The 24,348-nt window shown below is 42.9% G+C and overlaps 1 protein-coding gene across 3 annotated transcripts in view; it reads right to left on the bottom strand.

Annotated features, from left to right (window-relative positions):
• Nucleotides 1–119: 119 nt before the first annotated feature.
• The window catches only part of ARPC2 (actin related protein 2/3 complex subunit 2), a 29,561-nt gene continuing 5,332 nt past the window's right edge, over nt 120–24,348 (bottom strand). For 2 of the 3 annotated variants that reach the window (XM_082467454.1, XM_082467455.1), the window contains exons 3-11: nt 21,025–21,059; nt 19,225–19,337; nt 15,540–15,585; nt 11,719–11,905; nt 10,976–11,069; nt 4,611–4,773; nt 2,958–3,058; nt 2,527–2,627; nt 120–582 (exon numbers count right to left, since the gene is read on the bottom strand). In XM_082467454.1, coding sequence (XP_082323580.1) covers nt 558–582; nt 2,527–2,627; nt 2,958–3,058; nt 4,611–4,773; nt 10,976–11,069; nt 11,719–11,905; nt 15,540–15,585; nt 19,225–19,337; nt 21,025–21,059 — 865 coding nt within the window. In that variant the 3' untranslated portion in view covers nt 120–557. The remainder of the gene's footprint in view (nt 583–2,526; nt 2,628–2,957; nt 3,059–4,610; nt 4,774–10,975; nt 11,070–11,718; nt 11,906–15,539; nt 15,586–19,224; nt 19,338–21,024; nt 21,060–24,348) is intronic. The other variant, XM_082467456.1, reaches the window with a different exon arrangement.

Here is a 24,348-nt window from a genome sequence, read left to right as displayed (position 1 = left end):
GCTCCCGAACCTAAGCTTTTCCAGTGCAGGTTTGCAGGTTCAAGGGCAGTACTGGTGCGCCCTTCATCCCTCCTCCTCTCGTTTGGACTCACAGTCCAGAAACCCAGTGAATTCTCGTGTAAGATAGAAAGATTTTCTTTATTAATGACCCCAACCGTGTTTCTTTAGATACAGGAGTTCTGAACTCAAATACTTAGGAGAAAACAAGTTAAGATTGCATTATCCTGCAACTCATTACCAGTAACATACTGCAAAGCAAAACAGCTTGGAAAAGAGGGGGAGGGGAAGGGGAGTGAGGGAGGGAAGATTAAGAAAAGGAATTAAGTTGATCAAGTGGAATTCTTTTTTTTTCCTTTTTTTTTTAATTCTTGGGAACCATGAAGTCCTTGCAAGCACAGCTCGTTTTTGCAGATTATTTTCCAAACGTGTACAAAATGGAACCAAAACGGAGAATCCCTTAAGAACCTGAAGAGGTGCAACATTAAAAGCTACGATTATCCGGTAGCAAGTGTTCCAGCCTTCAGTTGCCAGTCGCTTCCTCTTCCTGTTCCCAAGAGTTAGCGGGATGAAAACGTCTTCCCCCTTCAAAAGCAGAGAGTAAGTGTGAAGGCTGGTTTCTGTTCACCTTTCCGTCCACCCCATGCTCTGGGCTAGGAATGGGGTCCCGGAAGAGACAGCAAACACGAGGTGGTAAGGTTCCTCAGGCAGAGGTATGTAGGAATTCCAGGCATGGGCTAAGGTCCAGCTTTCACAGAAATGTCTCATCAGCTCTTCCTCCCTATTGAATACCTCGGGGAACCAAGTAATACCTGTGCTAATAAGCCCACGAGGACAGTAAATGTACCAAGTTAGACAGGAGAATCACCTGCCCACAATTTCTGGGTGGCCTAGACCTATTTGCATTTCAGACTGGGCTCAACCCTCTTCCGAGTAAAGAATTTAGGGTCCTCCTACACAGTTTATACCTTTTCGGGCTAGCAGACAGCAGTTCCTTAAATCTTTCACCATGGGGGCAGGACGTTCAAAGAAGCAGCCCTCCAAACTTCCACGGTTAAAGGCGCTTCGTGCTGTCATGTGGTGACTACACTCAGCCACAGAACACTTGCCTGACTTAAGGTTCCTGAGCTGGGGTGTCCTGTTCCACCCAGTTTTTCCCCAGAATAGCCAACTTTGGGAACAGGCTGGTTCCCAAAGATAGGGGGTGCGCATTTGGTAAAGCAGCCTGGAAGCTAGAGCTGAGAACTATGGGAAACTGAGGCAAAAATACAGGGGCTAAAACTTTCCTGCCCTGAACGTCTCATCCAACCCAAAATGAAACTAAAATATTTTGTTATCCATTCCCCAATAAAAAGCTCATGTGTATTCAATTCAGGCAGAGTTCTGTGGGGTGCTGATGGCTGGCTTCTGATCATAGCAGAACCTGCCTATTTTAGGGTATGCCACGAAGCTGGCATCTGTGGCTATGCCACAGTAGAAGGAATGATACTGCCATGACACGTGGACAGCTCTCTCTAAGCAGAGGATTGAGCTGTGGCCTGAACACTCCGCTGGCTCTGGGCAGTGGGCGGAGCTATTACAGAGAAAGGCCTTTGGTACCAATTTCCTAACGAGAGACAGGCAGCCTCTAAAGCCTAAAGAAGGCAGGGGTGACTGAACTTGTTCTGTATAAATGTCTGAGATTAAAAACCCTCTGCGCAGGCAACCAAGAGTCAGACACCTCTCTCATCCTGTTGAATGGCAGCAGAAACTAGCTTGGTAGAAGAGGCCAGGGGAAGGAGCCTGAACCCCTAGGCACACCATACCTACTGAAGGTTACCCCCAAGATTATGGGGTGTTGGCAAGTGCACTGGCTGTGAGGGTTGTGGGTAGGCTTAGTTCACCTCAAGATTTTTAATTCAGTGGGCACAAAAGACAGCAGATCAGCACTTATTACCCTATCTGGAGAACAGGACTGCCTAAACTTCACCAGAGGGGGACCCAAGATCTGGCACCTGGCACAGACCCAAATCCCCAGGCCTGAGACCATGCTGGCCTCCTGCATGCAGAGCTTCACACCATTTAGGGCTCTCATCATCTCCATCCCTGATAAAGGTAACTTCCTCTCCATGTAAAATTCCTGCCGCGAAGTGGACCAGGAAAAAGAACACTCGGGGTGGTTCCAGGCCTATTTACTCAACTAAATGTCCTTAAGCAAATTACTTCATTTCTCCAAGAAGACCCTGAGAAGGACAAGACTGGCCCCTCAACTCAGGCCCAAAGAGAACACAGCTGATGTCAGTAAAAAGGTCCCTCTGTGTTTTATCCTAGCTGCCACTCTCCTCGCTCATAAAGATGTAGAAACAAGGAAACCCACTGAGAAGCGAAAACCTGTGTGTCCCATCTTTAGTCTGCTGGGCAGCTACAGGCCCAACCCTGTCTGCCTCACATGCAGCTACTGCCCAGACACCTGGGCCACCGACACTGCTACCTCCTTCTTGGTGAGCTTAGGAGAGGAAGGTGGTCCTTCTGCAGGACGGTGCGACTCACGTGATTGTTTTCATTTCTTTTTTCTCAGCATCTGGGCGTGCACGGTTCAGCACCTTGAGGAAGTCAGATGTTTTTGCCCGCATACGTGTGTGAATATAGGCCTGGAGGCAAACACAATGGGTACTGAAGCAGAGTCATCTTCTAGAAAGACAGCTTTGCTCTAATCAGCAGAAATTATCAGGAAGGTCTGGGAACATCCACCCTAGGGTTGACACAGGGCCATGCAAGGAAGCATATATTCACCTCTCTGCTACGGGGAAGGGTGAGTGAGAGATGGAGAAAGGCCATGATTTCTTGAAGCCTCAAGAACCACCTACAAGAGGTCATAGCAACAGCCTGGACTACAGAGACGACTTTCTATGGCATCAGCCCTGGCGGGGAGAATGACCCAGAGCACAGGACACTGAGGCGCTGCAGCTGCTCTCACTCACCTTTGAGCACTTGATGTGGTAGTGCAGGTAGTCCCGGAACGTGTGGATCAGGTTGATGGTGTTGTCTCGAGCACTGGCGTTGGTGTGGCGAGGGAACAGCACTAGGCGGGGAGGGGGGGACAGGCAAGGCGTCAGGGTCTAATAACACCAATGCCAAAGGGCGGGAAGACCAGCAGCCTACAGTCAGCTCCATCTCTCCCTCCTTAAGGACCGTCCACTCATCTCATTATGCCTGGGCTTTGTCAGGGTTACCTGCCAGTGAGTGCCAATGGAGGCGATCATGGTCGAAAACCAGAGCTCCTCAGGGAAAGGGCTTGGCCCGGGCATTCATTCCGGGTCTGGATTCTCTGGCTGTGCACTGTGAAATCTACGCCATCTGCCACACACCTACGAGCTCCTGCCTCTGCAGCTCAGCAGCCCCTTTGGAGGATGACACTGCTGGCTACCTGGGCGGACTGTGGGGCAATCAGGATTAGAGAACAAAGCCTGCCTGTCCTCGGTCCTTGGTGCTGAAGCAGAGTAAGTCTTCAGAGAAACTAGATCCACAGAGGGTCACGTAGTCTGTGGTGAAAACCAAACAGGAAGGGAGAAGGATCTGAGCGCCCTTGTTGAGGATGGGCAGGAGGAGCTGCTTCGGCTGGGGGCTGAGAAAAGCCCCTCCTGCCGCCAACCCCCGGGAGCCCTGTGCAGGCAGGCACTCAGCCCTGCGCCTGGGCCGACCCGCACACCTCTCCTGCTGGCTCCTTGGAGTCCTCTCTACCTTCTGTAGCCACTCTGCTCAGTGGTCTCACCATAAGCAAAATCCTCGAGTATAAAGGTTTGTTGAAATGAAAAGGAATGCCTCATAAGCAAGGGTGGGACCCCTGTGTCAGCTTGCCCTGAGAGAAAAGAGCACCAGGCCAGGAGATAACTACATTGCAGAGGTCCCGAGATGCTAACGACTGTAAGTTTACCATCAGTTTAGGTACCATAAAGAGAGATGCTGCCAAATTAAACTGTGGCAGGCTGCGAATTGTGAGCTGTGTGCCAAACTCAGAGAGGAACATGAAAAAACAACGTATCTTAGATTTAATGAAGCCTGGTAAATCAACTCGCTCATCTTCGATAAACTGGTGCACCTTCAGCACTGAGGTGAATTAAAGAAAACTCCAGAAAGGGGGACATTTTAGTGGCATCTGGGGCAGTGGGTGAACAAGCTGCGATCCTAAACCGTCAGCTGTAACGATGAGCCAGCCCCCTCGGCTGAAGCAACTGTGAGACGGGAGCACGTGAATTTTTTCAGGGGGAAGGTGGAGTAAGTGAATCATGGCTGGCGCTCTGGTCTAATAAGCAAAAAACCAGGAAACGCCAAAGGACACAGTATTCCCACCCAGCTGCTTAGCAATGCTTATATGGCCCTAACTCCTCACACTTGATATCACAGGCTACACTTTTTTCCTTAGGATTTAGGAAAAACAGGGAAAAACGGAAAATGATTACTGTATAAAAATAGCACTCGACCTGCACTAGTGTCCCGTGGCACGCCTCCTACAGTCATGGCAGCGGCAACAGGAATGATCGATATGCCTGCTTTCGCCCCCACCCCCCTTAACCACTTCAACTGCAGCTGTGAACCCACCAAGGTGCGCAAACGCAGCCACCCGCCCCGCTCACCGAAGGTAATGTAGCCGATGTTGTCGCCCACGGCGGCATCGGTGTCTTTCAGCTCCAGAGGAGGTTCCCTGTGGCTAAAGAGGACCTGTGGGGCTGTGTGGCTGGCTCTGCGTCCTTCTTTGAACTCCTGCCAGGAGGAAGCAAAAAGCAACCAGAAGAGAATCTGGTGTGAGATGAATGGCAACTTACGCTCCAGGGTGTGCCCTACGGGTGTGACCTCTGAGCCCTCTGACCAGCAGAGGCTAAAAATAAACTACACCTAATGTGAAATATTACAAGTGCTGGCTGCTATCAATGCACTTCAGATTCAGAGGAGAGATCACAAAGTACTTAACAAGTCCGATCTTCAATGAGTGTGGAAAAGCACTGTTAATCCTTTTGCCTTTCTCTTGTTTTGGAAGAACACAGGTGATAAAATTACTTCTGAGACTAAACAGACAACAAATTGCAAAGCACTGGGAGAACCAGATTACATTCAGGATAATGACTACTGCTTGTTAGTCTCTTTTGATTTAACGTGAAAAGAGGTTACATTTTTCAGGAAATCTAAAAAATTTCTGGGCGAATGGAACCCAAGCTTTACCTTGATTAAGACTTCAAGCTGGGGACTTCCCTGATGGTGCAGTGGTTGAGAATCCGCCTGCCAATGCAGGGGACATGGGTTCAATCCCTGATCCAGGAAGATCCCACATGCCGCGGAGCAACTAAGCCCGTGAGCCGCAACTACTGAAGCCCGTGTGCTCTAGGGCCCGTGTGCCGCAACTACTGAGCCCGAGTGCTGCAACTACTGAAGCCCGGTGCCAGAGCCCGTGTTCCGCAACAAGAGAACCCACCACAATGAGAAGCCTGCGTACCGCAACGAAGAGTAGTCCCCAACGCAGCCAAAAAAAAAAAAGACTTCGAGTTGAAGCCTTAACTCATTTAACCGTTGCACACAAAGCCCCTTATGAGCTGACCAATTTTTTATTCCTCCTCTCACCCCACCTCCACTTCTTCCAGTTTCATGAATACTATGCTTTCTCTGGGGTCTGAGCCTTTGCACAAGTCTTGTTTCACTGAGGTAACTTAGACCCTGTTACTGTTTAGAATTCATCAATGAGAACTTTAGACCAAATTTAAGCCCTTCTTGGGAGAAGACAACAGTGTTAAAGAAGTTGAGCTGTCTTAGTGTTCACTGAGAAAAGGAGACTGTGTGACATGAGAATTGGAAGTCCGACTTTTGATTCTCGCTCTAGAATGGCCGTGGATGAAATCACCACCACCCTGCGTAAGAGCTCACCCTTGACAAAATGTATCCACCCTCACCAAACTACAGAAAAATGCCTAAGGAAGTAAAAACCAGGCCATTCCTTCCATGTTCTAATCTCCACATCTCAGGCTTTCCCAATCCATACATTCCTGTGTAAATAGACAAGTGATACAAGGCATCCCTGTCTCAACCCAGATCTGCAAGAACAGGACTAGATTTTCCAGCAATGCCAGTAAAACCGAGGATCCAAATTCTCTGAGTGATGGCAGAAGGATGGAACCAAAGGCTTTCCAAGGTCTCTGAGTTTTATGAGTATACTGAAAGCATGTCATACAGCCATTTGGTCTGCAACGCTCTTCTACTGCTGCTCAGATATGACCTCTTCTATAACGCTATCTCCAATAGCCTGGGGGTAGCTGGCTGCTCTCCCCTCGGGGTTCCCATTCTTTTCTACAAACCTCTACTGTGATACTTTACTATTCATTAATGCATCTGCCTTCCCCACCAGGTTGTAAGTTCCTCAAGCCAAGGATCCTGCTTTTATTCATCTCTGTATGTAGTCCTCTGCCCTTCAAAGAGGCTGTCTAGCACATGGCTTGCTGAATGAAAGAAAGCACCTCTACCCTAGCTGACTTCAGTGTCAGTGTCAGGACACTGTAAAGGAGCAGGGACTATGTTTCCATTTGCAGGTAGGAGAATACACACTGATCAGCAAGCCTTCAGTAAATGAGGGAGGATAACACCTGAGGGGGTCTAATGCCCAGTCTGGGACCACCCTGCCTCCTGAGCTCACTGTGTGGCTTCTAAAGGTTGGTGGGAAATAAATTAACATCACTGGGTTAGGTTAGCTCCCCTCTGAATTTTGTTCCCCAAAGGAAAAATACTTGGAGAGGGAGGGAAGGATCCAAGATCATTCAAAATGGAAATTCTTAAAGCAAAGCTTCTGAGATTGCCCTTCTCTAGAAAATACCTCTCATTCTGCAACTGGGTTGGGAGGTTCTCTAACTTCTATCAGTTTTCCTCTTTAGCCTCGGGGTGGGGAAACAGAACAGATAATAACTGCCCGCCAGTATTTTCTTGTGTTTAGTAAGCTTCCTGAAGGCTCCAGTTCACTGGTACACGTGGCATTCACAACCAGCTGGAGTATTTGTAAGCCTGTGGTGACTTGGCAGTATTTCAACAGTTCTGTATATGGAAAGTGATACATTGCAGACTTGGTTAACAATATACTTCTGATTTGGGGCTATCCTTTAGGCAATCTCATGTTTCTCCTTGGTTTTCTCTCTTACATAACACTTAAAAGCCAATCAACCCACCAACCAGCAGCTCTCTTTTCCTTAGTGTCTTTGTTACATATGTATCAGCAATACTGCCTCCAGCTGGGATGTCTTTTGAGCATCACAATACTATTTCTTTCCTCCATCAAAGCACAACTGACCACAGGAAGTTTAGAATAAACCCAAATATACACAGAAATTTAGTATATGATAAAGGCAGCATCTTAAAATCAGTAGTGTAAACATGGGCTTTTAAATAATTGCTGCTGGGACCAGTGGGTAGCCACTTAGAAAAAAAGATGTATCCACCTTTCATACCATGTACCAAGAGAAACTCCACACAGGTAATAAGAGCTATGTGTAAAATATGAAACTATAAAAACACCAGGAAAATAATACAGGTAAACTTCTTTATAACCTTGCAGTAGGGAAGGAGTTTCTAACTATGACTCAAAATCTGGAAGCCATAAGAGGTTGACCAATTTAACTACGTGAAAATAAAGTTCTGCATGGGGAAAAAACAAAACAAAACAACAACAAAAACAACCCACAAAGTCTAACGACTAACTGGAAAAAATATTTGCAATTCTTATCACAGAAAAAGGGCTAATCTCCCTAGTATATGAAGAAATTGAGAAGATCAATAACCCAACAGAAAAATGCGTAGGGGACATAAAGAGACATCTCACAGGAAAAAAAAGTAGCCTTCAGCATAAAAAAAGATGTTTTGACCTTGTTCATAAGAAAAGTAGATAGCATTTTTAACCTGTCAGATTGGCAGAAATCCAAAAGTTCAACAACACTTTGGGGAAATGGACACTCTCATGCACTGGTGGTGGGAGGGAAAATGGCACAACTTCTATGGAGAAGAGTTTGGCAATACCTTCCAAAATTACTCACTTTGAATCAGTGTTCCCAGTTCAGGAAAATATCCTATAGATATAACCCCACATGTATACAGGCAGCAAGGGGCCTCAAAAGGGGCATCTTCACAATTGCCTAAGAGGCAAATTGCTTCTGTCTTGTCTCTGAACATGGAGGAACCAGTGGTTTCCACTTAACTTCTCTTAGTTACTTACTGAACTAACTTAAAGATCTAATAATATAAAAAAATCCTAGTTCACCATACTCCAATGTCCAAAAGGGTAACTATTGTTCCTATTGCTTTTCACGTAATAAGCGTTGAAATGAGGATATCTACCAGATTTTCCCTGGTGCTCAGCTCATATGCCTACAAAGATAATGCCCCAAAGCCGAGCACTAGGACATCCTTATGAGTGGGTAATGGATACTCCCTGTTTTTTTCCTTATGGCAGCAATAAGCATCCCTCCAAGTCTGCCTGCCAAATTACAAAAGCAGGGATTGTGTTCTGACCAGGTTGGAGGTGCATGCCAGAATGAGAAAACAAAGACCCACAGCAAGAAGACTAGTGACCACAAGGAACTTCAAACAGCCTCCCCAGGTCACAACACTCTGTGCTGGGCATCCACTGTTCTCCCTTCTCCTAGAAATTTAAAACAACTAGGCCCAGGACAATGATCAGATGATTTATTCTGGAGGGGAAAACCAGCAAAATAAGTCCAGGTTTCTACGGTCATTTCACATAAATTACCCAAGTCTTTGAGTTTGGAGAGGGAGGCAGGGCGGATGGCTTCCTGAGCATTGCCTTCTCACATGATGCCAGGCCTGTCACTCACTGGAGAAACTGTCAGTGCAAAAATGCAGACTCTGGGGCTTCCCTGGTGGCGCAGTGGTTGAGAGTCCGCCTGCCAATGCAGGGGACACAGGTTTGAGCCTTGGTCCAGGAAGATCCCACATACCATGGGGCAACTAAGCCCGTGTGCCACAACTACTTAGCCTGCTCTCTAGAGCCCACGAGCCACAACTACTGAAGCCCGCGTGCCTAGAGCCTGTGCTCTGCAACAAGAGAAGCCACCGCAATGAGAAGCCTGTGCACCGCAACGAAGAGTAGCCCCCGCTCGCCGCAACTAGAGAAAAACCCACGCGCAGCAACGAAGACCCAACGCAGCCAAAAATAAATAAAATAAAATAAATAAATTTATAAAAAAAAAAATGCAGACTTTCTTTTTCCTTTTAGACAAGTGCCCTACCACATGTACTTTGAGGGAGAGCTTAAGTTCACATGCAAAAAAGAATACACAAAATTCTCCTAAGGAACAAATCTCCAGTACACTCTCCAAGATAAGATCTGTTTAAAGTATAAAAATAAGTTAAGATGCCGTCTGGAATAAAATGGAACAAGACTGGTAAAAAAACAGCCAAATCTAAATATATAGTTCATAGCTTTTAAAATTAGCTTGTCAGTCTGGATTTAGCCCAATTTCTGAGCTACTGCGTTTAATTCCTCTGTCAATTCTGCATAGAAACACATGAAATGCCTGCCTGAGGCTTACATTTAGGACCCAAGATATACATATCTATATATTTATGTACATACACACACACTTTCGTAAGTTTGAGTACTCTCAAATGCTGTGTCAATATTCCAATTTTTCTGCACAGGGACTACAAAATTAGTTCTGATTAATTAGCTTAAACACAAAAAGCCACTACATGGGCTTCCCTGGTGGCACAGTGGTTAAGAATCCACCTGCCAATGCAGGGGATGTGGGTTCAATCCCTGGTCTGGGAAGATCCCACGTGCCGCAGAGCAACTAAACCTGTGCGCCACAACTACTGAGCCTGTGCTCCAGAGCCTGCGAGCCACAACTACTGAAGCCCGCACGCCTAGAGCCCATGCTCTGCAACAAGAGAAGCCACCGCAATGAGAAGCCTGCGCACGGCAACAAAGAGTAGCCCCCGCTCGCTGCAACTAGAGAAAGACCGCGCACAGCAACAAAGACCCAACACAGCCAAAAATAAATAAAATAAATAAATTTATAAAAACAAAAAAAACCAAAAAGCCACTACAGATGGATCAAATTGAGAATATCCCTTTTGAAGATTTCCCTAGCCACTTAGAATGGCTACACATAAAGTATTCTCACTATATTAAGCACAACTGTCTTTCAACTCAACCTGGCAAAAGAGATTCTGTCCCAGAATTCTTAAATCTCATCACCCTGCTAAGGAACAGAATGAACGTAAAAAGTTTTTTGAAATTTAACCACTGTACTAGATTTTGAATGCTGAGCCATCTCAGAAGAAACCAGCCAGGATACCACTCACCAATGAGCTCTCACATCCTAAAGCCAGCAACTGGTTAGCAGACAGCATGACAAAGCCACAACGGGTGTATTGTGTCAGACCTGAGTCCAACCACACCAGAAATCCAATTACAAAATGTCCTGCTAAACCCCATTATTCTTCTAGTAGATGAGCTTCTTCTGAGGGAGGCACTCCCTCCATGGGGACCTCGGTCAAACTCAGACCCCGTCTCTTCACTGTCAGTTCGACAACTCTACCCTATTAATGCATTACCTACTACTTAAGAATTTCCTCTAGCTTCCATTCCGAAAAGACTTTATTTGGGACTAAGCCAAGCCAGTAGACCCTGCTAGAAACTTGAGGAAACATAAGAGGGCAGGAAATGTGACCAAGCTTTAAATCAAAGACCCCACGGCAGGAAGGATGCTTAATATTCAGTCATTTTGTTAGTATGTTTAGTACTCAATTCACCCTCTAGTCCAGTCCTGCAAAAGGGCTAAACCCACTAAGAAAAAAAATTCAGTGAGTTTGATGGGGGCTGTTTAATTAAATCTTCAACAAGTTCCAGCATCAAATGAGCTGCCAGTTCTTTTCTATGCTCATGGTGTGCTTTGATAACAAGGTGTAAGTCACCAGACCATGGTTCCGCCCCAAGATGTCTGCTCCATACCTGCATGAACACCTTTCCAATGACCACATCGTCGTCATCCTTAAACACTGTGCTGAAGACTACTGTGACTCTGTCCTTTTTAGACTCAACATACCTGAGGGAAACAAAACCCATGAGAGTGAGTACAGAACCAGAACAGGGTTTTGTCAAGAACTTGCTCTACAAGTGAAGTAGGAGGGTAAAGTCACGAATCTGCTAATTCATAAAACAAGGTGTGCCAGTGAGACTAAGTATTTATGGCCAACAAAGTCAGTATAATAAACACATGCCCTATGTGAGGCAAGAGATGAAAATCACCCAAAGTGGATGTTATTAACTTGTCTATATGCTACGACATGGAATCTAGAGTTAGTGATTCTCAGAATTCCACTTTAAAGAATGTATTTCTTTATATACTATGAGACTCATAGCTTGCAGATGATCCAAGAGTTGCAACAACACAGAACCTACAGTCACCCTCTGACTCCCGATTATCCAGCTATACTACTGAAGGGGACTCAAAATGGTGCTGCCTTCAAGGAAAGCACTGGATTCTCTTTTCATCTTTTGCCAACTTTCAGTATCTGGAGACAAGGAGAAGTGGCCTTTCCTCCCCAACACTTACATCCCGTGTTAAAAAATTTTATGAGAAACACACTTCGGGGGATTCACACAATAGAGTTTAAGGTTTGACTTAGCCGAATGACTTTCAGTAAGCACGCGTGACAGCCACGCCAGGCTTCAGGACCAAATTCTATACTCACATGGTCTCATCATCCCTATAATGGATAACTGCCCTGTTCTCTCCTTCCTTGCCCTCTTCTTGGAATTGGAAATATTTCTCAAAGACAGAGGCAAAACAGTTTCGTTTCAACATGCCAGCCTGATGCACGATGGAATCCTTGGATGCCGGCAGATTTTCAAGGTCATATAGCAAAGAGACATTGTATCCTGGAGGGTGAAAAAAAAACACCCAACAATTATATTAAAAAAAACTTTACAGGTTCTAACGACATTTTATTTTGTCTCAATGTCTATACTTTTAACCCAGGTAGAAAGCTGTCCATTCCCATCTACTTCAAAGGGCAAAAGAGATGAAATAAAAAAATCTTAATTCTTGCAGAATTACTGTAAATATATATATAGCTAATTAACAGATACTATGCAAAAATTTGAATCAATATCAAAGATGACTGATTACAAATAAGGAATAGGAGGAAGTCATAATCTTGGAACTTTCATTAGAATTTAATGTTCCAGACACAGCTGTGAAGGGGGCTGAAGATGCTATCAAGCTATAATATGAGTTACATATTTTTCTCTGCGGTTTAACATGCCAAGTGCCAACACGGCCAGCAGTTGGGTTGCTTTTTTTTTTTTTTTTTTAATTAATTAATTAATTAATTTATTTTTGGCTGCGTTGGGTCTTCGTTGCTGTGCACCGGCTTTCTCTAGTTGCGGTGAGCGGGGGCTACTATTCGTTGCGGTGCGTGGGCTTCTCACTGTCCTGGCTTCTCTTGTTATGGAGCACGGGCTCTAGGTGCACAGGCTTCAGTAGTTGTGGCATGTGGGCTCAGTAGTTGTGGCTTGTGGGCTCTAGAGCTCAGGCTCAGTAGTTGTGGCGCACGGGCTTAGTTGCTCCGCGGCATGTGGGATCTTCCCGGGCCAGGGCTCGAACCCGTGTCCCCTGCATTGGCAGGCAGATTCTTAACCACTGCACCACCAGGGAAGCCCCTGGGTTGCTTTTTGATAATAAAATATACCCGCTTACATGCCATCGCAAACCCTGAGGGTGGAGGTAGGGGAAAAAAACCTAAAAAGGAAAAAAAAAAGGGTACATATACCTCCCCAATAGATTTGTGTACCCTGTAAAATTTTCAAGGTGTTTTAAAATATTTGACTTCATTTGATCTCCATAAGAATTCTTTGGGGACTTCCCTGGTGGCGCAGTGGTTAAGAATCCGCCTGCCAATGCAGGGGACACGGGTTTGAGTCCTGGTCCGGGAAGATCCCACATGCCGCAGAGCAACTAAGCCCGTGCGCCACAACTACTGAGCCTACGCTCTACAGCCCGCAAGCCACAACTACTGAGCCTGCATGTCGAAACTACTGAAGCCCGCGTGCCTAGAGCCCGTGCTCCACAAGAGAAGCCACCACAATGAGAAGCCCGCGCACTGCAACGAAGAGTAGCCCCCTCTCGCTGCAACTAGAGAAAGCCCGCGTGCAGCAACGAAGACCCAACGCAGCCAAAAATAAAATAAAATAAATAAATAAATAAATAAATAAAATAAAATAAAAAAAAAAGAATTCTTCGAAATAGGTAGGCCAGAATATGGTTATTCTCATTTTAGAGGGAAAAAGAGGTTCAAAGAAGCAAAGTGCCAGGCCAAATGCAGCATGATATAAAGGTGGAGGCAACTCTTTTTTGAGCTGAACAAAAACTGGGTCCGAATCCTGGCCTTGACACTTCTGGCCTTGGACAAATTGCCTAACTTCTACAATTCCTGCATCTGTTAAAAAAAAGGGTGGTGAGTTGGGGGAGGCTGCTGGGAGAATTAAAAGAACACACAGTATTTAAAGTGCCTGGAACATAGCAGGTCATCAATAAACAGGGCAGAACAGGGACTGAAATCTGAGTGTACTGATCACTACACTATTCTGCCTCCTTTATAGCGTGTCCAGTACAAATTCCAACAAGGCTGGGATGCTTTATTTTATAATCCAGTGATTAATACCTACGCAAAAGCCTATAGATGATTCTGCAAGAGTATCTGTATATCACCGAGGATCATTTCATATTCTAGACAACTGATGGGAATAATTTTGCCAGACTGTATAGATTTTACATTTCCAAGTATCTTAGACCTTTATACTTGGTTACTATTTAATTTCTTCCCAAAAGCATTCCTGGGGTCTGTTTTTTGTTGGATCTATCCTCACTGAGAGCACTGGCTGGCTATCTAAATCTCTGTTCTAGACAGTGCTTAGCACATTTTTGGCACTCCAATATTAAATAATACCAATCACCATTCCATTTTGGATACCTGAAAACCAGATAAACAAATAGACCACAAGATTAGATTAAAAAAGAAAATATTTAAACTTGAGGTTTGCTTAGTTTTAAGAAGCCAAATAAAACAAACTAAATAAAACTATAACTGAAGCCAGACTTAAGTACGGCTTCTGACATGATGAACAGAACATACTGAAAATGAAGAAAAGTAAAAATCTAGTATGCCCTGCTGAGTTTTCCAAACTTGCCTAGATAAATCCATAGAAAAAGAGGAAGAGACATGCTACCTTCACATGTTTTTATACTTTGCACTTGTCTGAACACAACGTCTGCAATTTGGTAGTGTGTGCTTTAGCACAGGAAGTGGAAGAAAAGGCCCAGAGACAGAAACATAAGCTCTCCGAGTTATACTCTGCTTGTTCTGATAGATTTTAGGATCTGAGCGGTGACAAGCACGTCCGAGAGTTCCTTTATGCTTTTTCTGCTCTAGGTCTTTTTTTTCTTTCTTTCTGAAATTCCTTGATTCCTCTTAAAGCCTACAGTGTTATTTATCTTTTGGCTTTTATTTCTGAGATACATTTGTACCATCAATTTGGGGATTAACACGCTTCAGTATTCTTTAGGAGTGCAAAGCTCTCCTCCATAAATACTCCTAGTAGCAAGTTACATTCCAAAGGCGCTTTTTCTTTATTAGATATTTTGTTTCCAAAGCAGCATATAAGGGTCACAGGAAGGTATTCTAATGGGAATGGTGAGGTGGTGTCATGTTGTTGTTGTTTTTAAAGTAACTTGTTAAAAGAGACAGACACACCTTCCTTTTTAGAAGGATTTGTTAGTCAAGGTACCACAGTCACAGGATTTGAGTAACAAATATTATGTTCAAACAGTCTTACAACTTGGTCCTGACTATGGGGGCCCGGCTAGGCACCTCAGAATTTGAAACTACCACTTAATCATAGGGATAAAAATACTGTTTATTTTTTTCTACTTTAAACTTCCTTTAAAGCTGTGTAACATAGCTGTTCTAATCAAGGATAGCCATGGTGCTTTCCAATACCTCTGGCCATGAAGGAGGCAGAGATCACTGATCAGAAGAACAGATAAAAGGGGCTGAAATTTTTGTTACTTGAAAATGTGAGAATATAGTTGTGAATATTGCTTTTCCTTCTCCAAATGTACAGTGTACAGACAAAGGTGTTACTAGGGGCTAGGAGGGAGACTCAGTGTTTGCTTAGTCTTCCAAAAGGCACTTTAATCACCATGGGCAAACAAAGGTGGCCCTCTGGCTGAAACATTAAGGGAGAGTCATTAGGCCTTATCCAGTAAACGTTAAAAATGGCATACATCAATTCTCTGTGTGACTACAACAATAATGTGTACCATTATTGGACAATGCAAAGCCCCTTGAAAGCTATTTTTACGGAGAGAGTTGAAGTGGGAACTGAACTCATGCAAAAATATTTGTAAGATGAATTAACATTTAAACGAAATCCTTTGGCTAAAAAAAGCATAGCACAAAAAAGGACAGGTCTCTTTCTATGTCATTCCACAGCTGCTCACATTACTACGTACCTGATTCTGGATTTACCAAAAAACTCCCGTACACTCTCTTTAATAACTAGAAAACACAAAAACAAATAGGTTAATTCAAAGTCCATGATAATTTCATTATTTTCAAAGCACTGTGCTGGCTAAGCTTTTCCTAAGCCAGCGTTCTTCCTAACTTTCAAATGGCGAATGAGAAACTGGCTACAGAGGGGGAAGCAGATTTATCTCAGTTACCAAGCAAATCACTCACAGAACTGCAATTAACTCCAAAAGGTTGGTCTAGGATCTGTGTTTCAATCAAGGTTCACCCTTTACTCTTTTCGGACTCCGTCACACCCGTTACATGACAAGATAAAACCAGAACTGTCGGGAACTGATTCCAGTTAGCTTGCTTATCTTGTATGCTTTAAAATTATTTAGCTCACCATCATCTTTTTTTAAAAGACAAAAAGCAATGGATAACTGAATCTTAGCCAGTTATTTATGCTGGTGGGTCCACAGAAGCTTGTACTCTCTAAATGTCTTTTTCTCAAAACCAATCCTTACAGCTGGCTACTTTCCAGCTTTTTGGAGTAAATGATAAAACAAGAGCCCCTTTTACACCTTCTTATTTTTTCTCTGCCAGTATGACTGCTCTCCCTGGTAGAAACTGCTCCTAGGCTGACATGGTTTAAGAAACAAACTTTTTATTCGGGAAGCAACAGTTCTGACTTAAATGTTATATGGGACACATTAAGCGGTAGAAAGGCAGTTATCTGAAGAGAAAAAAAAATATTAAAGTCACTAGAATTTAATAACCTCTCAGTATTTAGTAGTCTTTATATGTTTAAGAGGCAAAACACAGACAGGGCTTATTACTAAGTCTCATTAAAACCTTACACTTAGGGAGGAAAGGTGTCATCACTATTTTATAGGAAGGCAGAACTGAGGCCAATATATTAACCCTCAGTAGTATAACAGGCTGTGGGGTTTTGTCTCTAGGCATCTAATTTCTAACTCTATGCCACCACAAACACACTAATGATCCTCTTGCATTTTCTGGGATACCAAAAAAAGAGGTACTGAATCTAAGACAAGTTACCAAGTTAAAAATGAACAAGAGTACAAATTTGTTTTAATTGTAAGAGTGGCATGTGTGTTTTAAAGGATCCCACTAGCCAGCGAAAAGCACTGTGAACACAGGCAGCACTAGAGTGGAGGTCCGTGTGAGCAGGGCCTCTGTCTCGTTCACTCCTGTGGTCTCACTGCCCATCTCCAACATCCGGGGACTCATAATAGATCTGAGCAAATGTCGATGCTTTTCTTCTAATCTTATTTTCAATGTACTCTCTAGGTTATTTAAAACAAACACAACAAACAAACCAACAAACCAGGAGCAAACCATTTATTTCATGTCCCATTTAAAAAAATTATCACATGGTAGGTTCTTTCCCCCCATTCTTAAATATTCTTTAGTATTCCACATATCAACCATTATCCTATAGCTGGAAGAAATTCTCAACGTGCAAAACTTGGATAATAGGGTGGACCTCACCGCATGAATCAGTGACCACACTTTTTGTATAAAGGTAAAAGATAAGTAATGCCACATGTAGTTCCTATTTGGTGACCATACAGCCACTGTAAGGTATCTCTTTTACAGAAGAGGAACTAAAGGGAGAGGTTCAAGGTCATAGAGTCTGTTGACCTTCAGTTGTCCCATATACCACTTCTCCTTAACTGTCTGGGGGGAAAAAAAGTAACACACATATCCCATTAACAATTTTAACTAGCTACAATCCTGTACTGTGTGTACTTGGAGGAAGGGAAAATCAGATGTGGGAGAAACCACAGCACCTAAGATTTAGTTTAATTCCAAGTTACCAAGTTAATACTCTGAGATCTAAGAGGTTTTTAGAGCCAAAATTACACCACATTCAACTCCTCTGCTCCCTCCTCTTGGCAAAACCAGCCAGCACTTCCCTGCTGACTTCACTTGCACTTTTAACCATGATTCACTTTTCAATTTGTGCCCCCTCTTCCAACCAGCCACTAGAAGATCAGACCTTCCCACCCCAGCAGCTGAGGCTTTCTGCTTTGAAAAAGGGCCTGTGACAAAGTAACAAGCTTCCTGTGGTTATCCCAGGCTGGTCACTGTTTAACCAACCCAGGGAGCCATTTACTGTGCACTCTGCCCCAACACTGCGATTACGTACTCCACCCACTTGAGTGGGTGGGGCTGTTTCTTTGACCCTTGTGGTACCTATGAGAATAGCAATGTGTTCTGGAGTTCTACTGTAAGGAAAGCACAGACTGGAAAGGAGATTTAAGAAATCTAGCTTAACACTTTCTCTCCCTCCCAAGGATTGTTCTTATTGCACCTAGATCTTTAAAGAGAGAGGACTATCTAGGGAGAATGATTACACAATTTTTTAGTTGTTTGTTCAAATGTTCAACAGTTCTTTCCAGGTAGTTGTATTCTACTTCATGTAATGCACGGCCAGCTTAATGCCATTTGTTTCCCCTTGCTCTTCATCTGGTAAAGAGTCAGCCGGTATCACTTACATAATTAATAATCTTTCAAATGCTTTAAAAGACTAGGTCTTTCTCCTGAAGCTCTTCCTTTTCAGGTAAAATAACCCTGAATACAAATTCTCTAAACCATCCTTCTTCCCTTGAATTTATGAGGCAAATCAGAAAAGGTTTTAGCTCTACCCTTGAACTTACAGGGCAAACCAATCACATATGAAGAAGTAAGGGAAGTGACTGTGTATGGCTCTTGGTATTCTTCATGGTTAACATCAATTTTAGTTTTTATTATTAAGATTTTGATTATACTCTTTTGCAAACAGCCTTTTTCATTACATAAATTTTAAATAAGTCAAAAGCTACTACTCTTAATCAGAAAGAAAATATATTTGATTTCATTCACCAGACTGTATCTTCATTCACCAGATTAAGGAGAACCTACTTTGTTAGAACTAAAAGATACTTGAAAACTGATTCAGGAACTGAGTCATACTTCCTGCTTTGAGACCCAACCACAATGTGCACACACTGGTGTAATAGCATTTTCTTTCTTCCATAAATGGCTCTCCCCAGAGCAAACATAGTTCAACAGGAACCAAACCCATTGAAAGAAGCCAGTGAATAAAGCATGGCCATCAAGAGTTTCATAACGCATGGACACCCTTTCTTATTTCCCCTAAGGTAGTCATAAAGAAGAGCAGATACTTAAAGAGGCCAGCTCTAAAGAGCATTAAACTAAAAAATTTAAAGGGCAGATTTGTGCCTAAATTTCCAAAATGAGAAATTAAGATTGTAAACTTGAAACAGGTCAGAGGTTATACACCTGCTTCACAATGTAACAGAAATAGAACAGAACCCATCTCAGTCTTGTGATAGCTATTTTTGTATTGGTCAAGGAAAAGCATTCTTTGCTACATTTTTTGAGAACTAAAGCTGTTTTTGTTTTCATTGGTTAGAGAACATCTTTATTTCTTCAGAGTAAAAAGCAGGCAAGCAAAGAACCAAAACTCTTTCTGGGAAACACCCTTCTTTACGACTATGGGAAACAGAGTCAAGAGCCCCTGGTTAGGTGAGCAAGCCATCCAGAGTGGCCCGTGCCAGTAGGGATGACTCAGTGCCGTGGATCTTCTAGGAGTGGCAAGCTACCAAGAAAAGGTGAGGAGGAAACAAGAGTCCCAAGGAAAAGTGATGTGGAACCTACCTCATCAGCACCATGTGCCTGAAGTTCCTTGTAGAATTTCAAAGAAATACTGACCATTACTTTTGTTTTGTCTCCATTAGGATTTGAAATATGATAGAGGACTCCATCAAAATCTGCAAGGAAAAGCAAATAAGGTTGCTTAACTTGGGAATAGGGAATAATATCTCAAAGTACCTGCCTACATGTTGCAGGCCACAAGGAAGTCTCCCTTACAAGTAGGCATAAAAGTAAAACTGCATTTATTTTAAATCCATGTGGAAAGTTAGCAGAAACACTGAGATAGAATTACAGAGTACTTACCTCTTTGCTCTTTTCTAAAATTACAAAGCTATTTTTACTTTAATCACAGCTTGGTGCTGAAAGAATTTTTAAAAAAAATCTTTATTGTGATATATTTTAAACATGTATAAAATATAATGTATAACAAACCCCTATTCTCATCATGGCTTCAACAATTATCAACATATGGCCAATCTTGTTTCACTTAGACACACCCCTTCCCAATGATTTATTCTGAAGCAAATCGCACACGTCACTTCACCCGTAAATATTTCAGAATACATCTCTAAAAGGTAAAGAAGACAGTTGAAAAAAAAAAAAAAAAACCCTAATTCCACTGCCATGCCTAAATTTAAAAAAACAATTTATTAATATCAAATATCCAGTCAAGCACTGAAATATTGTCTCAAGAATTTAAAAAAAAATATTGTTGTCTTACTTATGTAAAATGTTCAAAGAAGAGAATGAATAATATTAAGCCATTCTTGATTAGGCCTGATAGCTTAGCTGACTTTTTTTTTTTTTTTTTGTCTTTTAGCCTATTACCTTTTTAAAAATTTGGACCAAGCTGTCAGTCTCCAAAAACTGAGTGACAGTGGTGATGTTAGTGAGGTTGTTTCAATATAGAATCCCTGTGCACAGATAATCATCATAGTACCAAGTTGAAGGAATCAAAAGGAGCCACATTTAAATAAGTCTAATTTGAATGTCAGAATGTGTTGTGTTGGGACGTTGTGGCCAACTCTGCCACGCATGTTCTGTTGATCCTGTCAATAAAGACTTCAGCTTCAAAAAAAAAAAATTGTTGTCTTATTTGAATTAGGATCCAAACAAGCCCATACACTGCATTTGGTTATCCCTTAAGTTTCTGTACTCCACAGGCCTCCCCTCTCTTGTAGTTCTTGAAACCAGGTGCTGAGTGTAATTACTTTAGGGAGATCTGGCATTGCTAGTTAGTATGAGGGGAAGGGGATGGTGCCTGGCCTCCAAGTCACAGCACTTCAGAGCTGCAAAAAGTGTTCCAAGATCATCTAGCCAAGTACCCTCATTTCTACAGAGCATGACTGTCCAACTCCTCAAAGTTCACACAGCAAGTGAGTAGTATCAATACCTAATTCTTTCTAGGAAAAGAAAGCAGTAACATCTCTCTTTGACTTGTGGAACAGGTCTCTAGCACTTTTGTGATTCCCCACTCCTCTAGTGCTAGGCAAACTAAGATGATGGTTAAAGATAATAACATAATATTTCCAAATTTAAAAAACCTTAGTTTGTACCACAAAATTAACCCCAAACTTCTAAGATATCAGCAGGCAACTTTATATAGCTCACTAAATCCATGGAATAATCATCTAAAATAAAGACCACACACACACACACACACACACACACACACACACACACACACACACACACACAAAGACAATCAAGATAGTAGCCCTAAAAAGCTTGTTTTAGGAAGAATTTTATTTTCTGTTTTTTATATTGTGCCTTCTTCTTAGTAGGTGAGATAAAGGCACTTACCTGCAAATGTTACTTCTACAGCTTCTGGTTTGTTTCTGCAAAACAAAACAAGTCCTTTAGTTAAGATAACTATATTGCTGGGACTTCCCTGGTGGTCCAGTGGTTAAGATGCCGCACTTCCAATGCAGGGGGCACGAGTTCGATCCCTGGTCGGGGAACTAAGATTCTGCGTGGCGCATGGTGCAGCCAAAAAACAATATAACTATATTGCTGCTTGCCTTCAAGGGGACTTGCAAAAGGCTCCTGAGCTTTACTTAAGATCGAACCATCCTGTAAATATCTTATACTTACCATTGATCCAGGTACACAATTCATTTCCTCATGCATCTAAACCTCTGGGGTTATTTAGGGTGGAGGACTGAAAAAAGGAAGCAGGACAGATAAAGCTTTTGTTTTGCAGCTGGAATCTCTGCTGTGGTTGTGCTCACCTTCAATTCTCAACTCCTTAAGACCAGGATAGACACGTTTGTATATGTGACCCACAAAATGCCCTCTTTTGGTCAATCCCTCCCCCACGGGACATACTCAGTGGAGGTAGCACACTCAGCAGGAAAACTGCTAAACAGAGCACAGAATGGTTTAAATTTACTTAAAGTGAAAGGATGATTTCAGGCCATAAACGATACAGTTCTATTCCATTTCAAAGACAATCTGTTAGTCTTCCTACACATCTTTCCCTCTCCCTTATATGACCGAAGTACTCACCACTCTCCTTAGTGAAGCCCTCTTTGGTTCCACCCTAGTTGTTTTGGTTTTGTTTTTAAATTCCAGTGTGTACTTCCATAAAGTGTAGCACAAAATAACACTGCGAAATCACTGAGAACAGTTAAGACACCTGTTTTCCAACTTTAGCCTTTTCTTCAGGACCATGTTTTCAGACAAATTAACACTACACGCCTTCATTTTCTTGCCTACTCATCTATGAAATGGGAGAGCACAAATGATCCTACCTACCTCTCACAACTGCTAAAGATAAAACAAGAGAACAGACACAGAAGAACTTATCCTGGAAGGCAAAGACAGTCTAACACCTTCTGGGCGATTCCCAGATGAGCCTGGAACATGGGCTTCTATTTGATAAATGCTGCTGAGTTATTACCTAGAAAGCATGACATATATCCTAGCTATAAACAATAACGGTCAATTAACCTCCAGTGAAAAGCTACTTTACATGCTTTCCTCACTTCTCCTCAAAGCCCAATGGTAGGAAACGAATGAAGACTCTACAGTTTTATCAGCTAACACCCTAAAACTCAAATGATTCCACTTTGTTTTATGGGCCAGCAGACAAGATATACACATTTTCATATTTATTCTTGCCTAGCTTGCTCAAGACCTCACGATCAAGCGCGCATCTCTTTTACTATCTCCGCTCCCTCACCTGTGAAAGGAACAAAGATTGAGTTACCCTCCAGAGTTGCTGGGAAATAATGGAATAGATAACGTGGTTTATGACTGTTGAAAAGCTGCAGCAGAGCTAAACAATGCCTTTCAAGGAAACTGGCCTCTCCTAAGCATATGTTAGCCCTGTTGTAAAATCAGCCTATACAAATCACAAAGTTCCACTCTGTTTCTTCAAAGCCATCCATATGTGACTTAGAAAAAGTATTTTGGGTGTCTGAGAATCGAAGCATCAAGTGGGTTTACGGACAAGCAGTGAGTTCGGAATATGATGAAAGAACTGTATAAAAATTTAAGTTGTTTCTGATCTTTCATTTGAAACTGTAGCCTGGAGACTAAGGCAATGAATGGCCAACCACCATTTTTCACTTCTAGAAAACAGGAGCCAAGGAAGAAGTAGACACGTTAATCTACGGCCCGCTTGAGTGAAATATTAAGAGGCTGCACAACGGGAGGAAGCACTGAAGCACATTTTCCAGAGGAAGGCTGGCTGTGCCAAAGAGGCAGGGTGGAGGCTTATAAAAGGCCACGTTGTATCACTTAGTAGGCGGCTGGTTTTTTTTTTTTTTTTTAACCTTTAGGCTTTAATTCAGCCAAGGAAGGACTGAGTTCCTCACTTTCTCACTTCATCAACAGACCGAGAAAAATCAAGTATAGATAAAAAACCTTAGGGTTCCAACATTTTGACTCTGAAATTCTGCATTTCTCTAGGCCGTAAAGTTCCCTGGGCACAGCTCCCCACTGGGAGAAGTCTCTAAGATCTACACTATGTGGTTTGCTGCCTGACTTGGGAATATTTGTCAAATCATTGCCATTAATATTTTAGCTTACTATTTATGGCTGCATAAAGGTTGTAGAGGAGAGAGACAGGCTGCTGAGGAGAGCACTGGGCCAAAGGAGTCCTCCTGAGGCGTCAGCTGGGAGTCAGAGGTCTGAGAACTCTGTGCCCCAACACGGAGACCGCACAGAGCGGGAAATACACCACGACAGGGCCGAGACTCAATTCCAAGACCAGGTGTTTCTTATTTACTTTTGTGGTTTAAAATCATGGAGCTAGAGGGGAATAAGATTGGTCTGGGAGAAAGTGTATCATTTAATAGGCCAAAAGGGTAAATCGTTAAGTTATTTTCTGTTCGACTGTCTGCTAAAGTTTCAGATGCTGGGGGTGAGTTTAATCACAGAAAAAGCGTGTCTTTCAGAGTTGACTCTTCACCTCAAGTTCTGTCCCTTACTGGCTATGTAACCACAGGCAATGTTACTCAAATGTCTGCAAGCCTAAAATTCCTTTTCTAGAAAAGGGAGATTAAAAGCATCTACCACACAAGGTTGTTGTGAAGACTAACCGAAATGCTATGGGGACAGCAAAGTTTCCCAATCAGGGTCTTGTGACTAAGTTATAGATATGCTGAGATAATGATCCCCACAGCCCTTAGGGCAGCCCAGAGGCAGGATCTCTAGGGTAGACCATTTACCCAGATGTGCCACAGATATGGTCATGTTCTGTGTGTGACAAACCAGGAATCACCGGGGAAGGGTGCCTGTACAATGCTTAATACATACGTCTACTCCCTCTCCAACTCCCAAGAGCCCCAGTTTTGTCAACTGTATTATTGGAACTGCTGTCTGTCACCCAGGCACACTCTGAAATGGAACAAAACCACGTTAAAGCTTATAGTCAAGTGCCTGGTTCATAGAAGGTGATCAATGAATTAGTTTTTCTTCCAGGTAGAATCAGAGGAGATCAGACTTCAGAGTCATGGTCGAGAGAGGTTTTGGGATTGTGGTAACTCCCAGTATCAGGAATTGGTCAGCACAACAAGGAGAAACAGAACCATATTACTGTCAGACTGTCGTAATGTCTGGAATCCTAGACTAAAGCTCCCTGGATAAGCCCTCAGGGTTACTGACTGGACAGTACAAGAC

This window comes from Balaenoptera physalus, assembly GCF_965194825.1.
Source record: "Balaenoptera physalus genome assembly, chromosome: 6".
Classification (NCBI taxonomy): Eukaryota; Metazoa; Chordata; class Mammalia; order Artiodactyla; family Balaenopteridae; genus Balaenoptera; species Balaenoptera physalus.
Note: the sequence above shows the minus strand (reverse complement) of the source record. Positions and strands in the feature narration are given on the sequence as shown.